The sequence below is a fragment of the Pteropus vampyrus genome, unplaced genomic scaffold (assembly GCF_000151845.1).
Source record: "Pteropus vampyrus isolate Shadow unplaced genomic scaffold, Pvam_2.0 Scaffold754, whole genome shotgun sequence".
Lineage (NCBI taxonomy): Eukaryota > Metazoa > Chordata > Mammalia > Chiroptera > Pteropodidae > Pteropus > Pteropus vampyrus.
Window position 1 is genome coordinate 1 of NW_011889535.1, and position 12,823 is coordinate 12,823.

General features: G+C 39.8%; 1 protein-coding gene and 2 pseudogenes across 1 annotated transcript; 1 reads left to right on the top strand and 2 right to left on the bottom strand.

Annotated features, from left to right (window-relative positions):
- Positions 1-4,496: 4,496 nt before the first annotated feature.
- On the bottom strand, positions 4,497-5,508 carry LOC105309506 (annotated as a pseudogene).
- Positions 5,509-7,062: 1,554 nt separating this feature from the next.
- On the top strand, positions 7,063-7,717 carry LOC105309507 (annotated as a pseudogene).
- Positions 7,718-10,818: 3,101 nt separating this feature from the next.
- Positions 10,819-11,763, bottom strand: LOC105309508 (olfactory receptor-like protein OLF4). The gene has a single exon (XM_011385705.2). The coding sequence runs from the start codon at positions 11,761-11,763 to the stop codon at positions 10,819-10,821; it is 945 nt and encodes a 314-aa protein (XP_011384007.2).
- Between the last annotated feature and the right edge of the window lie 1,060 nt (positions 11,764-12,823).

Consider the following 12,823-nt stretch of genomic DNA (forward strand, 5'->3'; position numbering starts at 1 on the left):
TTTGGGTTTTCTTTGGATAAATATCCTGAAGTGCAATTGCTAGGTAAAAGGTATAACCATTTTTAAGTTTTGGAGAAACCTCTAATCAAAAACAGACTCACAAAGATAGAGGACAATTTGGTGACAAACAGAAGGAAGGAGGGTTTGGGGCTAGGAGAATGGAATGAAGGGTTAAAGAAGTACAAATTAGTAGCTGATAGATGGTCAACTACTGGGGAGCATGACATAGCGAATGCAGTTAGCATTACTATATTGGCTAGGCAGAAAACCAGAGAAGAGAAGGAGCAATTAGGGTGATTATTTTATGACGTATACACATGTCTAACCCATGGACTATATACTTGAAACTAATAAAATAAAATTGAGAAAAAATTAAGGTACAACCAGTGACCTTAATTTCTCCCTCACTGAACTACAATACTTTTGTTTCTCATCACTCTATACTCTGCCTACAAGCAGGTCAGTCCTCAGTTTATATTCCCCAAGGGCATGACAAAATTTCTCATTAAAAGTTTAGCAACAGTGACCACTGGGGTAAAGCCTGAAAGTGGGAAAGGAATTTCTTAACTGGTGCAGCGGAGAATGTAAAGAAGTCACAATCCGAAAATCTGTGCAGCCTCACCAGTAATGAAATAATTCAAAGTAAAACTATTTGGTATTCCTCTTTAGACTTATTACATAATTATTTTTCATGTGAATAACTAGCATGGGAGAAGATACCGCCATGTATGTCTCAGGAATGGCTGTTGCAAGGTAGTTTCTAACTCTTCTCTACTAAATCTTTTCAATGAATGCAAAACATGGTCAAGTACAACCCATGCTCGAAGTTTAATACCAACACTCACTTCACTGTGCTGTCCTCTACACCTGACACTCTATTTCCCACTCCCCGACCAGCAAAACTCCTCAGATGTGTTTTCATTTTACTGCAACCGTTTTATGCATCTTCGCTCATTCTACAGTGTCACTCAAATGGACTCCCATGACCATCACGTACTTATTAACTATAAACCCTGTATTGCAGATAAATGGTTATTAAAATATTAAATAACTAATGATATATTAGTTACTTCACCAAAAATACAACACAGTAATCACTTGTCTCTGGGCGGGGCTGATTGGGCTCTCATGTGGCTCATAAATGTTCTCAGGTTCCTCTCTGACCCTTTCCTGAACTACTTGCTTGGCTCAAAGTCTTACCTGAGTAGGGTCTCTGAGAGGATAGTTTCTGTGTGGAAGTCTGAATTCCTACCTGATGGTTTGGGATGGACACTGAAACTCTGTCCTCAGACGAGAAAGCAGGAAGGAGTGAAGCATCAGTTCCGAGCCAGCTTAGGAGTCAAAAGCAACAACCTTGTCCTGTCCACCAATGCTGTACGAGCTGAGGGCCTGCACAGAGGTGATATTAACACACTCTCTCTCTCTCTGCTCATCAGGCACATCTCTTTCCTGTTATTCCAACCTCTAAGCACATGATTTCCCTCTGGGCCTTGGGAATAAACAGAAAGGAAATTTTCTCTAATGATTCTCTGACCCCAAAAGATCAGGTTAGAAGTCAAGTGAATTTAATGTTTATTTCTCCGTGTCCATGAACTCCATGCTCTCCAGGGGTCTAACCTCCTACCACTTTATTTCAACCCTGACTTCATTTTTCTCCAAAGACGGAGACCAAGAAATCTATCAGAACCAGGTAGCATTAATCTATAAAGCAGATTTGTGGTGGGACACAGACTGATGTCTCCAGAGAATTGCTATTCCCTCTACAAAAACGGGAGACCTGTGCTCCTTTGTATATGCAATCCTGGGCACCACACTCTTTAGCTTCCTGACTCATTTGTCAAAATAATTAGGAATTTTGAACAAGTTAAGAGCAGTTTTACAGGCCCTCATTATAAAACGTTTGTTAATTATGAGAGACACACTTTAATAATTTTATGCCATGTAATGTGAGTTTAGCATTTTATAGACTGTCTGATTTAAGATTTTTAAAAAGTCAATTCTATGAGGTAGTATTATTATGAACTCCATGTCTTTACATAGAAATGGGGCTTGAAGAAGTTTAGTGTCTGACCCATGTTACAAACTGACTGAGAGATGGGCCTTGATTGGAATCTGTCAGGATTCTTCCAGTTTTCAAACTTTGGGCCAGCGGTTCCCAACCTGTGATGACGTTGTCCCTGGGCTATTTGGCAATGTCTAGGGAGGCTGTTAAACACCTACAACACCAAGCACAAGTAATGATTATTCTTCAATTGTCAACATGCAAAGGTGAGAGAAAACTTATTCTATACCATCTCTTCTTCATCTTCACTGTGCATCCGAGTTACCTAAGATTCAAGTTCAAATGCAAAATCTGATTCTGCAAATCTTTGCAGGCCCAGAGATTCTGAGAATCAAACCATCTCCCAGGTGATGCTGATGCTCTAGGTCCTGGTCTGAAAACCACTCTTTGAGCAGCAAGGCGGTGGTTCTGTGTTAGAATCAAAAGCGTAGATAGTTTTAGGTCTCCTGAACCAAGAGTCATTTCTGCATGTAATTTTTAAGGAATAGTGTACTCACTCATCCAGAGGCTATTATAAATTCATTGTTTTATATTTTATATCAATTTCATGATTGACATTATATTATATATTTCTGGAAAAGTACCTTGTTCCATTCTTTTATATATACGGCTAAGAAAATTTTATAGTAGGCAGAATAAGAGCCTCCAAAAGATACCCACATCGAAATTTCCAGAAATTTGTAATATGTTGTTTTTCATAGCAAGGAAGGAATAAGGTAGCAGATGGAATAAGTTTGCTAATCACCTGACTTTAAGAATATTGGCTATGATTTTGCACATGGGACTAATGTCATCACCGTGGTCCTAGAATGTGGAACAAGAAGGAAGAATAGTTGGAATCACAGGGGTATTGGAAGATGTTACACTGCTGGCTTGGAAGGTAGAAAAAGTTCGTGAACCAAAGAATGCTTGTGGCCACGAGAAACTGGTATAGGAGAGGAAAGAGATTCTCTTCTGAAGCCTCCAGAAGGAATTGGCACTGCAGACATCAGGATTTTAGTTCAATGAGACTCACTTCAGGCTTCTGACTTTCAGAACTATAGGCGAATCAATTTCTTTCTTTTAAATCCCTAGAGTGGTAATTTGTTATAGCAGCAATAGCAATGTTATACAGACATTTATCCAATAATTGTTTTTTTAGGAAACTGACTTCAAGCATCTCATTTCATTCATTTTGGTTCCTCTGGGTGAGGACATTTTGTGTAAACCTCCACCCACACCCCCTTGTAGAAGAAAAAAATCTAAGGTCATTTTGGAGAGTTTGCCCCATTAGCTGGTACAGGGAATTCCCCGTTGCAGAAATGTAAATGTGATTCTGACTTTGAGGTCTTTGGACATTCAGATAGGAAAACAATTCGTTATTAAAATTCAAGACAGCAATTCTGCTTTAAGTCTTTGTCTCTAATTTCTATATTTAAAAAATTTCATGATAGGTTAATTCAACCTATCATCATTTTCATTCCTATCCTCTCCAAATTTCTCTCCAATTTCCTTTTAAAATAATAGATGGGATTACTAAGTCTCTGTGTGTACATATGTGTGAGTGTTTTTATTTATTAAAAAACAGTATATAAATACACATATACACAAACAAAATACTTACTCATGAAAGAGTTCTTCGTCTCAAAAAGTTATTTCTACAAAATTTATTTCTTCTGTAGCACATTCATCAGAATTATTATTATCCCACATTCCCATCAGAAATAAGGAACTGATGCTCAGGGAGAATCAATTTTTCACAATTATATAACGATGTACTTAAAACTATCATACAGTTTCCTGAATTATGTATAATGGACCAAGCAATATATACTCTCAATTCAGTTAATTAAAAATTTTAAATATGTGCAAGAAAGGGGTCAAATATTTGATGATAGAAGGAAATTTACCTTTGGGTGGTGAGCACACAATGCAATATTACATATTACGTGTTATTGAATTGCACTCTTGATACATATATAATTTTATTAATGAAGGTCAGAGCAATATTTTTAAGAAGAAAATAATTAAAAAAGAAAAAATGTGCAGCAGAAAAAGTCTAATAACATGGCTTAAAGTAGGACACATGGCACAGGTAGCTGAGTCACAATTTAATTAGGGGAGGAAGAAATATCACTGAGTAAAAAACAATGTGTCTTATATGGATATGAAAACAGTGACATTAATATGAGGCAAATTACACTTGGTAAACTATTTTTGTAAACCAGAAGATTAAACTACATATATAAATGAACTGTCAAAATTTGGTTCAAGAGGGATGCACTATAGAATCATATGACATCATGAATGAACTCGAGACACACAGTGTAGAGACTCCCAGCTGATGCAGATCATGAGTATCTGAGCAGAGATCAGAACAATTTCTAGGATACAATCCAACTGATATAAATCGCAGCATTCAGGACACTTATACACATTAGCTAACTGATAAAAATTAAGGCAAACGAAACTGAGGAAAATTATAATAATCTGCTGTTTTTATTTTTTGGCATGTGTTCTGATTTTCAAAGACATCATTCATGATTAATGTCTTTTTATTCCTGCCATCCCAAAAAAATCTTTTCAGAGCCCTTTTTATGTCTTTATTCCTCAGCTTGTAGATGAAGGGGTTCAGCATGGGTTTGATCACAGTGTACATCATTGAAGCTACTGCACATGAGTATAAACTGTGGGTAATAGCAGAGCTCATGTACACTCTTAGGAGTGTAAAATAAAATAAGGAGACAACTGAGCGGTGAGACGCACAGGCAGAAAATGCGTTATAGTTCCCCTGAGCTGGAAATGATCTTAGAGTAAGAGTAAAGGATCTCAGCCAAAGGACCACCACCCAGCAGCCCCGTTGCAACATATATCACTGTGTCATTAAGAAAGGTGTCAGAACAGGCAAGTTTGATCACCTGATTAATTTCACAGAAATACTGGGGAATTTCTAAGTCTGTGCAGAAGGACAGCCTCAACGTCAATAAGCTGTGAAACAAGGAAATCTAGGCACTCATGATCCAGGACACCAGAACCAGTATCCCACAGCACCAGGGGTTCATGATGACTGTGTAGTGCAGGGGGTGACAGATGGCCACAAAGCGGTCATAGGCCATCACAGTCAGAAGTAAGTCATCCAACAAATCAAAGAATGTGGAAAAATACATCTGTGTGATGCAACCTTTATAGGTGATAACTTTGCTCTGAGTCTGAATGTTCATCAGCATCTTTGGGACGGTGCTGGAGGTGAAACAGATGTCCACCAAGGACAGGTTGCAAAGGAAGAAGTACATGGGCGTGTGGAGGTGGGAGTCTGAGCTGATGGCCAGGATGATGAGCAGGTTTCCAAGCACACTGATCAGGTACATGGAGAGGAAGAAGCCAAATATGAGGGGCTGCAGTTCTGGTTCTTCTGAAAGTTCTAGAAGGAGGAATTCTGAAAGTCGTGTATCGTTTCCTGGTAGCATGTGGTGGTTGTCACAACTGTGAATTTAAAAGATTAAGTTTTACATAAATGGGTATTAGTAACATGGTAGAAATGCTGCAATTGCAGTACTATGTAGGGAAAAACAGCATATATAAAATTGAGTGAATGGATTGTCATTTTTACTGGGTTTAAGGAAGACCTGAAAACACGATGACATTTGAGCAGTGACCTCAAGGAAGAAAAAGCACAAGTTTTGGGGGGAAATTTGTGTTCTGCAGGAGAAAGAGCCAGTGTAGAGGTGCTGAAGATGAGCTTGTTTCAGACATTCAAGTCTCAACAACAGCCAGTGAGTCCAGGGGAACGAGCAAGAGGGAGAGTGATGACAGATGCTGTCAGAGGACGTGGGGGAACTGCTACTCCTGATACTTCAAGACACAGGGAGTCTTTCATCTGTGAGTTGTTTCTTGCAGTTTATTAATTTTATTTCCATGGAATCTTGTGAACAGAAAGGGATCCCCATTTTATCATTGGTTAACAATTCTTATCTCTCTTTTTCAAGGGTCACATTCTGGAGTATATGATCTCAGACACCTCCATTTTGAGAACTGCTCATCCTACTCCCCCCCACCACACACACACACATGCACATGCACATGTGCACTCACAGATGGGCACACTATGACTTCCTGGGGACATGTTATTTTCACCTCCAGCTATAAAAACTAGGAATAAAATGAGACAAGGCAAGCTGTCAACATCAAATTATCTTTCCCTTAAAGAATATAGAAACAGTATCCAAATTCAAGTGGGTAGTCCTCCAATAGACAGGTAAACTTCGCACTCCATTTTAATCTGATCGTTTTCTGTCCTGTATTTATTCACTGTTTTCATTTAGCTTCTGTTTGTAATTTTTTGGAAACGGTAACTGGATTTCAGTTGAAGCTTATCTGGTTTTTCTGATTTTTCATAAGGGTCAGATAGTACTAAATTAATTATGTGCCAGATCATATGACTAGTTTCCCGTCCTGTATTTAATGAAGTTTAAAGAACTCAATTAAAAAAACAGAGATAGTAGGAAGAATTGGACATGAGGGGGAAAAATATCTAATGTCTTCGGTGGTGGAGTTCCTGAGAGTTTGTGATGAGGAGAAAGAGTCCTTGGTTCTGGCAGCATTCCAAACCTAGTGAGGAACTGCACAGAGGAGGTATTATCGCTCTCTCTATCTACTCTTCAGGCAAATCTCTCTCCTATTATGCCAACCTCTAAGCACGATTTCCCTCTGGGCCTCGGGAATAAACAGAAAGGAACTTTTCCTAATGATTCTATGACCCAAAAGACCAGGTTAGAAGTCAAATGAACTTAATTTTTATGATTTTGTGTTCTCAATGTCCCAGAGGTCTAACTTCCTACCACCTTATTCCAACCTTGATTTCATATTTTCTCTGAAGTCTGAGACTAAAAAATCTATCAGGTACTTCTCAAGCCTCCTGCCGCCCCTAGCTCCCACATGACAGGGAGGGCTCCAGGTCACTGCATCCTAGGGGCCCAGAATGGGGAGGGGGCATTGTCTCCACTGCAGCAGCTGCACCCACAATGCAGAGTGTCAAGTGTGTGGTGGTGGGCGATGGGGATGTGGGAAAGAATTGCCTGTTCCTCTGCTATACAACTGATGCCTTCCCCAAGGAATACAACCCCCTCCACAACTCCCTAAGGTGCAGTTAGTTGATGAGCTCACAGTGAACCTGATCCTAGCAGGACACAGAGGGCCAGGAGGATTACAATGGATTCCGCTCACTGTCCTACCCTCAGACAATGTCTTTGTCATCTCTTTTTCCTTTGCCAGTCTGCCTTTCTTTGAGAATGGATGGCACAAGTGGCATCCAGAGATGTACCATCACTGCCCTGATGTGCCCATCCTCCTGATGGGCACCAAGAAGGATTTGAGGGCCCAGCCTTACACCCTGTGGTGCCTAAGGAGAAGGGCCAGGTGCGCATCACACCATCGCAGGGCCAGGCACCAGTCAAGCAGATCCATGCTATGTGCTACCTTGAGCACTAGGCCCTGTGGGAGGATGGCGTCAAGGAAGTGGTTTCTGAGGCAATCAGGCTATGCTCATCTCCAAACTGGTCAAGTGTGGCTGGTCCTGTGTCCTCTTGTGACCCTGGCACTCAGCTTGAATGCTGCACCAGCCTCCCGATCCCTTCTAGTTGTGCTCTGGAGCCTTGTCTGTCCCCATCTATGCCTTAAGGATTAATCCTGGCACCCCTAGCCATGGGGCTCCCTGAATGCCTATTTCCCTTTAAGGAGTCTCACAGGGAAAAGGGCTTTGGGCCCTGCCCCCGTCTCCTCTGGAATACCAGGTATTCTTGAGAGCTCACCTAGCCCAAGGTTGGATCTCTCCCCAAGAAGCCAACCCCGTGCGCCCTCCCCATGTTCCCCTACTGTCCAGCTGACCCAGCTTTCCACGCAGATGTTGCTGCTTATTGTGGTGCCTTCTCTCAGGTTAGGAACCTCCACTATCCCCAACCTCTCCCTTGTTGCTCTTTGAATTACTCCCCCCTCAAGATGCTCTCGTCCTTCCCCAAAGAAGGAGCCACAGAATCCTGAGAAGATGAATAAGCCCTAACTTGTCCCCACGTGCCCAGGCCTTATGCATTGCTGACTGACTCAGGCCCCACATCACCCCCACCAACCCGGTTCCTAGCCCCATCAGCATCAACAAAACCTCCTGTCTCCAGTGGGGTTAAAAAAAAAAAAAAAAAGAAGGAAATCTGTGAAGAACAGGTCCCATTGATCTATAAAGCAAATTTGTGTTGGGACACAGACTGAGGTCTCCAGAGAATTGCTATTCTCTCTACAATAAGCGGAGAGCTGTGTTCTTTTGATGTGCAATCATGGGCACCACACTCTGTGGCTTCATGTTAGGATACTTAGGGATTTTGTGCTTGTGTCACAAGCTACGAACTGTCATCCAGACTCTTATTATAAAATATTTGTTAATGATGGGAGATTCATTTCAATATTTTTATGCCACGTTTTGAGTTTAGCACTTTATAGACTTTGTCCAATTTAATTTATCAATAAGTCCAGCCATAAGGTAATGTTATAATGAACTCCATTTCTTTATGTAGAAGTGGAGCTTAAAGGAGTTTAGTTACAAATTGAGTGAGGGGTGGCTTCATGACACATTTGTCAAGATAATTAGGGATTCTAAATTTATATCACAAGCTAAGAGTTGTCATCCAGACCTTTATTATAAAATATTTGTTATTATAGAAGATACATTTCAATATTTTTATGCCATGTAATCTGAGTTTAGCACCTTATAGACTGTCCAATTTAATTTACCAATAAATCTAGCCATGAGGTAGTATTATTATGAACTCCATTCCTTTATGTAGAAATGGAGCTTGAAGGAGTTTAGTGTCTGCCCCAAGTTACAAATTGAGTGAGGGATGGGATGCTTCCAGTTTTCAACTCTGGGCCAGTGCTTCCCAACTTAAGGTGTTGTTGCCCCTGGGCTATTTGGCAACATATAGGGAGGCTGCTAAACACCTACAACATACAACATAACTAATTATTCTGCCCCAATTATCAACTTAGAAGGTGAGACAACTTATTCTAGACCAGATCTTCTCCAACTTCACTGTGCATGTGACTCACCCAGGATTCTAGTTCTAATGCAGACTCTGATTCAAAAGATCCTTGTAGGCCCAGAGATTCTGAGAATCAAACCATCTCCCAGGTGATGTTGATGCTGTAGGTCCTGGAGTGAGGACCACTCTCGAGTAGCCAGGCTGTGGTTCTGTGTTAGAGTCAGGTGCAGGTAGTTTTAAGTCTCCTGAACCAAGAGTCATTTCTGCATGTAATTTTGAAGAAATAGTGTATTCGCTCATCCCAGAGACTATTATACATTCATTGTTCAGCTATTTTATATAAAGTTTCATGAATGACGTCACATGACATATTTCTGAAATATACCTTGTTCGATTCTTTTACATAAGGTTTCTTGTATGACACCATGTAATATACTAATGAAAAAAATTTATAGTAGGTTGAGTATGAGCCTCTAAAAGATATCTAAATTATAATTCCTAGAAACTTGTAATATGTTATTTTTCATAGCAAGGTAAGAATAAGGTAGCAGATGAAATAAGTTTGCTAATCAGCTGCCTTTAAGGAGATTGGCTGTGATTATGTAGGTGGGACTAATATAATCACCGTGGTCTCAGAATGTGGAACAGAAAGAAATAATAGCTGAAATCAGAGGGAGATTGGAAGATGCTACATTGCCGGATTTGAAGGTGGAGAAAGCTCTTGAGTCAAGGAATGCTTGTGGCCATGAGAAATTAAAATCAGAGATGAAACAAATTCTCGTCTGAAGCCTCCAGAAGATAAGTGGCCTTGCAGACATCTCGATTTTAGTCCATTGAGACCCATATCAGGCTTTTGACCTCCAGAACTGTAGGTGAATAAATTTGTTTCTTTTAAACCCTGAGTGCAGTGCTTTGCTACAGCAGAAATAGCAATTTATGTAGACATTTATGCAGTAGGGTTTTTTGGAGGAAGCTGAATTTAAGCATCTCATCTTATTCATTTTGTCTTACACACAACCCCAACTCTACCTCCAAGTAGAAGAAATATACTCAACTTGGAGATTCTGCCTCATTAGCTAGTATAGAGAATTCTGCATTGCATAAAAGAAAATATGGTTCTGACTTTGAGGTCTGGACATTTAGATAGAAAAATGATTCATTATTAAAATTAAAGACAACCATTCTACACTAAATCTTTGTATCTAAGTTTCTACATTTCTAAAATTTTTAAGTTATTTCAACCTGTCATCATTTTTATTTCTGTTCTCTCCAAAGTTCTCTCAAATTTCCTTTAACATAATAGATGGGATTGCTGAGTCTCTGTATGTACATAATATGTGAATGAGTATGTTTACTAAAAAGTAATAAGTACAAACAAAATGCTAACTCATTAAAAAATTCTTAGTCTCAAAAAATATTTCCACAGAATTTATTTATTCTGCCCACATTCATTAAAATTATTTATTCCATATTGCCATCAGAAATAAGGAACTGAGGCTCAGGGACACACAGTGTAGAGACTTCCCGCTGATGTAGACTCATGAGTATCTGAGCTGAAATCAGAACAATTCCTATTGTATAATCACAGTTGATAATAAATGAATTATGTAAAATGTAGCATTTAGGACAGCTTGTTCTGTAATATTAGCTAACTGTTACAACAATTAAGAAAAACAAAATTAAGGTTAATTATGATAATCGGCTGTTTTTTAATTTTTGGCCTATGTTCTGATATTTGACAAGAATTCATGATCATTCTGTTATCTTTATTCCTTCCAAAAAAAAGAATCGTTTCAGAGCCCCCTTTATGTCTTCGTTCCTCAGACTGTAGATGAAGGGGTTCAGCATGGGTGTGACAACTGTGTACATCACCGAGGCTATTGCACTTGAGTGTGAGCTGTGGGTAGCAGCAGAGCTGAGGTATACTCCTAGGCTTGTGCAATAAAATAAGGAGACAACTGAGAGGTGAGATGCACAGGTAGAAAATGCTTTATACTTCCCCTGAGTTGATGAGATCCCACATATGGAAGAAACAATCTTAGAGTAAGAGTAAAGGATACCAGCCAGGGGACCACCAACCAGCAGCCCAACTCCAAAATACATCACCATGTTATTAAGAAAGGTGTCAGAACAAGCAAGTTGGATCATCTCATGGAGTTCACAGATAAAGTGGGGGATTTCTAAGATTGTACAAAAGGATAGTCGCAACACCATTAAGCTTTGCAGCAAGGAATACATGGCACTCATGATCCAGGATACAAAAACCAGCAGCACACAGAGCCGGGGGTTCATGATGACCGTGTAGTGCAGGGGATGACAGATAGCCACAAAGCGGTCATAGGCCATCACAGACAGAAGGAAGTTGTCCAACAAACCAAAGAGTATGAAAAAATACAATTGGGTGATGCAGCCTGCATAAGTTATGACTTTGTTCTTTATTAGGATGTTCACCAGCATCTTTGGGACGGTGGTAGAGGTGAAACAGATGTCCACCAAGGACAGGTTGCAGAGAAAGAAGTACATGGGCGTGTGGAGGTGGGAGTCTGAGCTGACAGCCAGGATGATGAGCAGGTTTCCAAGCACAGTGATCAGGTACATGGAGAGAAAGAAGCCAAATATGAGGGGTTGCAGTTCTGGTTGTTCTGAAAGTCCTAGAAGAAGAAATTCTGAAACTCTTGTAAGATTCCCTGTCTCCATGAAGTGAAGGTGATGACTAGGAATGAAAAAAGTAACATGATTAATTTTCACAAATGGGCATTACAAACGTGATGAAATGCTACAATTTGTACTTTGCTGTCAAATACACACACACACACACACACACACACACACACACACACACACACATGCATGTAAATGCAAACATACATATATGGCTTTTTAGAGATCTGATTCTTTTAAAGGTATCATATCTGACATCTCCAATTAGGAATTTCTGTCTTACACTTAGCATTTTACTCAATAAATCATGTTTTTTTAAAGATTTAATGAGAAATTCTTTCACTCATTTGAGTGATATATGCTGATTTGACCATTTTCTAGTCAAAAAGTGTAGAGTGCTGAGAAACAAAATTTTCTATAATTAATAAGTGAGAAAGAATATAAGCAAATAAAAATTGTATATCATGTCAGTCTGTGCTGGTTTGTTGAAGAGTAAGAAAGTATGAAAGTGAATGAGTGTGTTATTTTTACTGTGGATTGAGAAAGACTTGCAAACAAGGTGCTGTACAACAGAGACCTCAAAGAAGACCCAGGGAAGGCAGAAAGATTTCTGGAGAAGTGATCAGTCTGCATGAGAAAGAGCCAGTGCAAAGATCCTGAGGTTGATACTTACTTGTTTCAAGTAATATAGTCTCAAAACGAAGCACTGTGGTAGGGAAAATGAGCAAGAGGGAGAGTAATAGGGATGGTGTCAGAGAATGTGAAGGAATGAGATGGTCTGTCTGCTACAGATGAAACTTTAAGACACAGGGAGGGCAGATGTCGTTCCTCCCACTTTATCCATTTTGTTTCCAATGGATCCTATGAGTAGGAGTGATCCCTTCTTTATTTCCATCTGTTGGTTAACATTCTGGGGTCTGTATTTTAAGGGACACATTTTGGAGTATATGAGCTAAGTACCCCTGTCCTGAGAACTGCTCATGCTCCACAAACCACACACACCCACATCCACAGACACACAGTCACAACCACACACACACAATGCACACAAATGCAAATATGACCTCCTGGGGCCATGTGACTACCAGGCTCTACT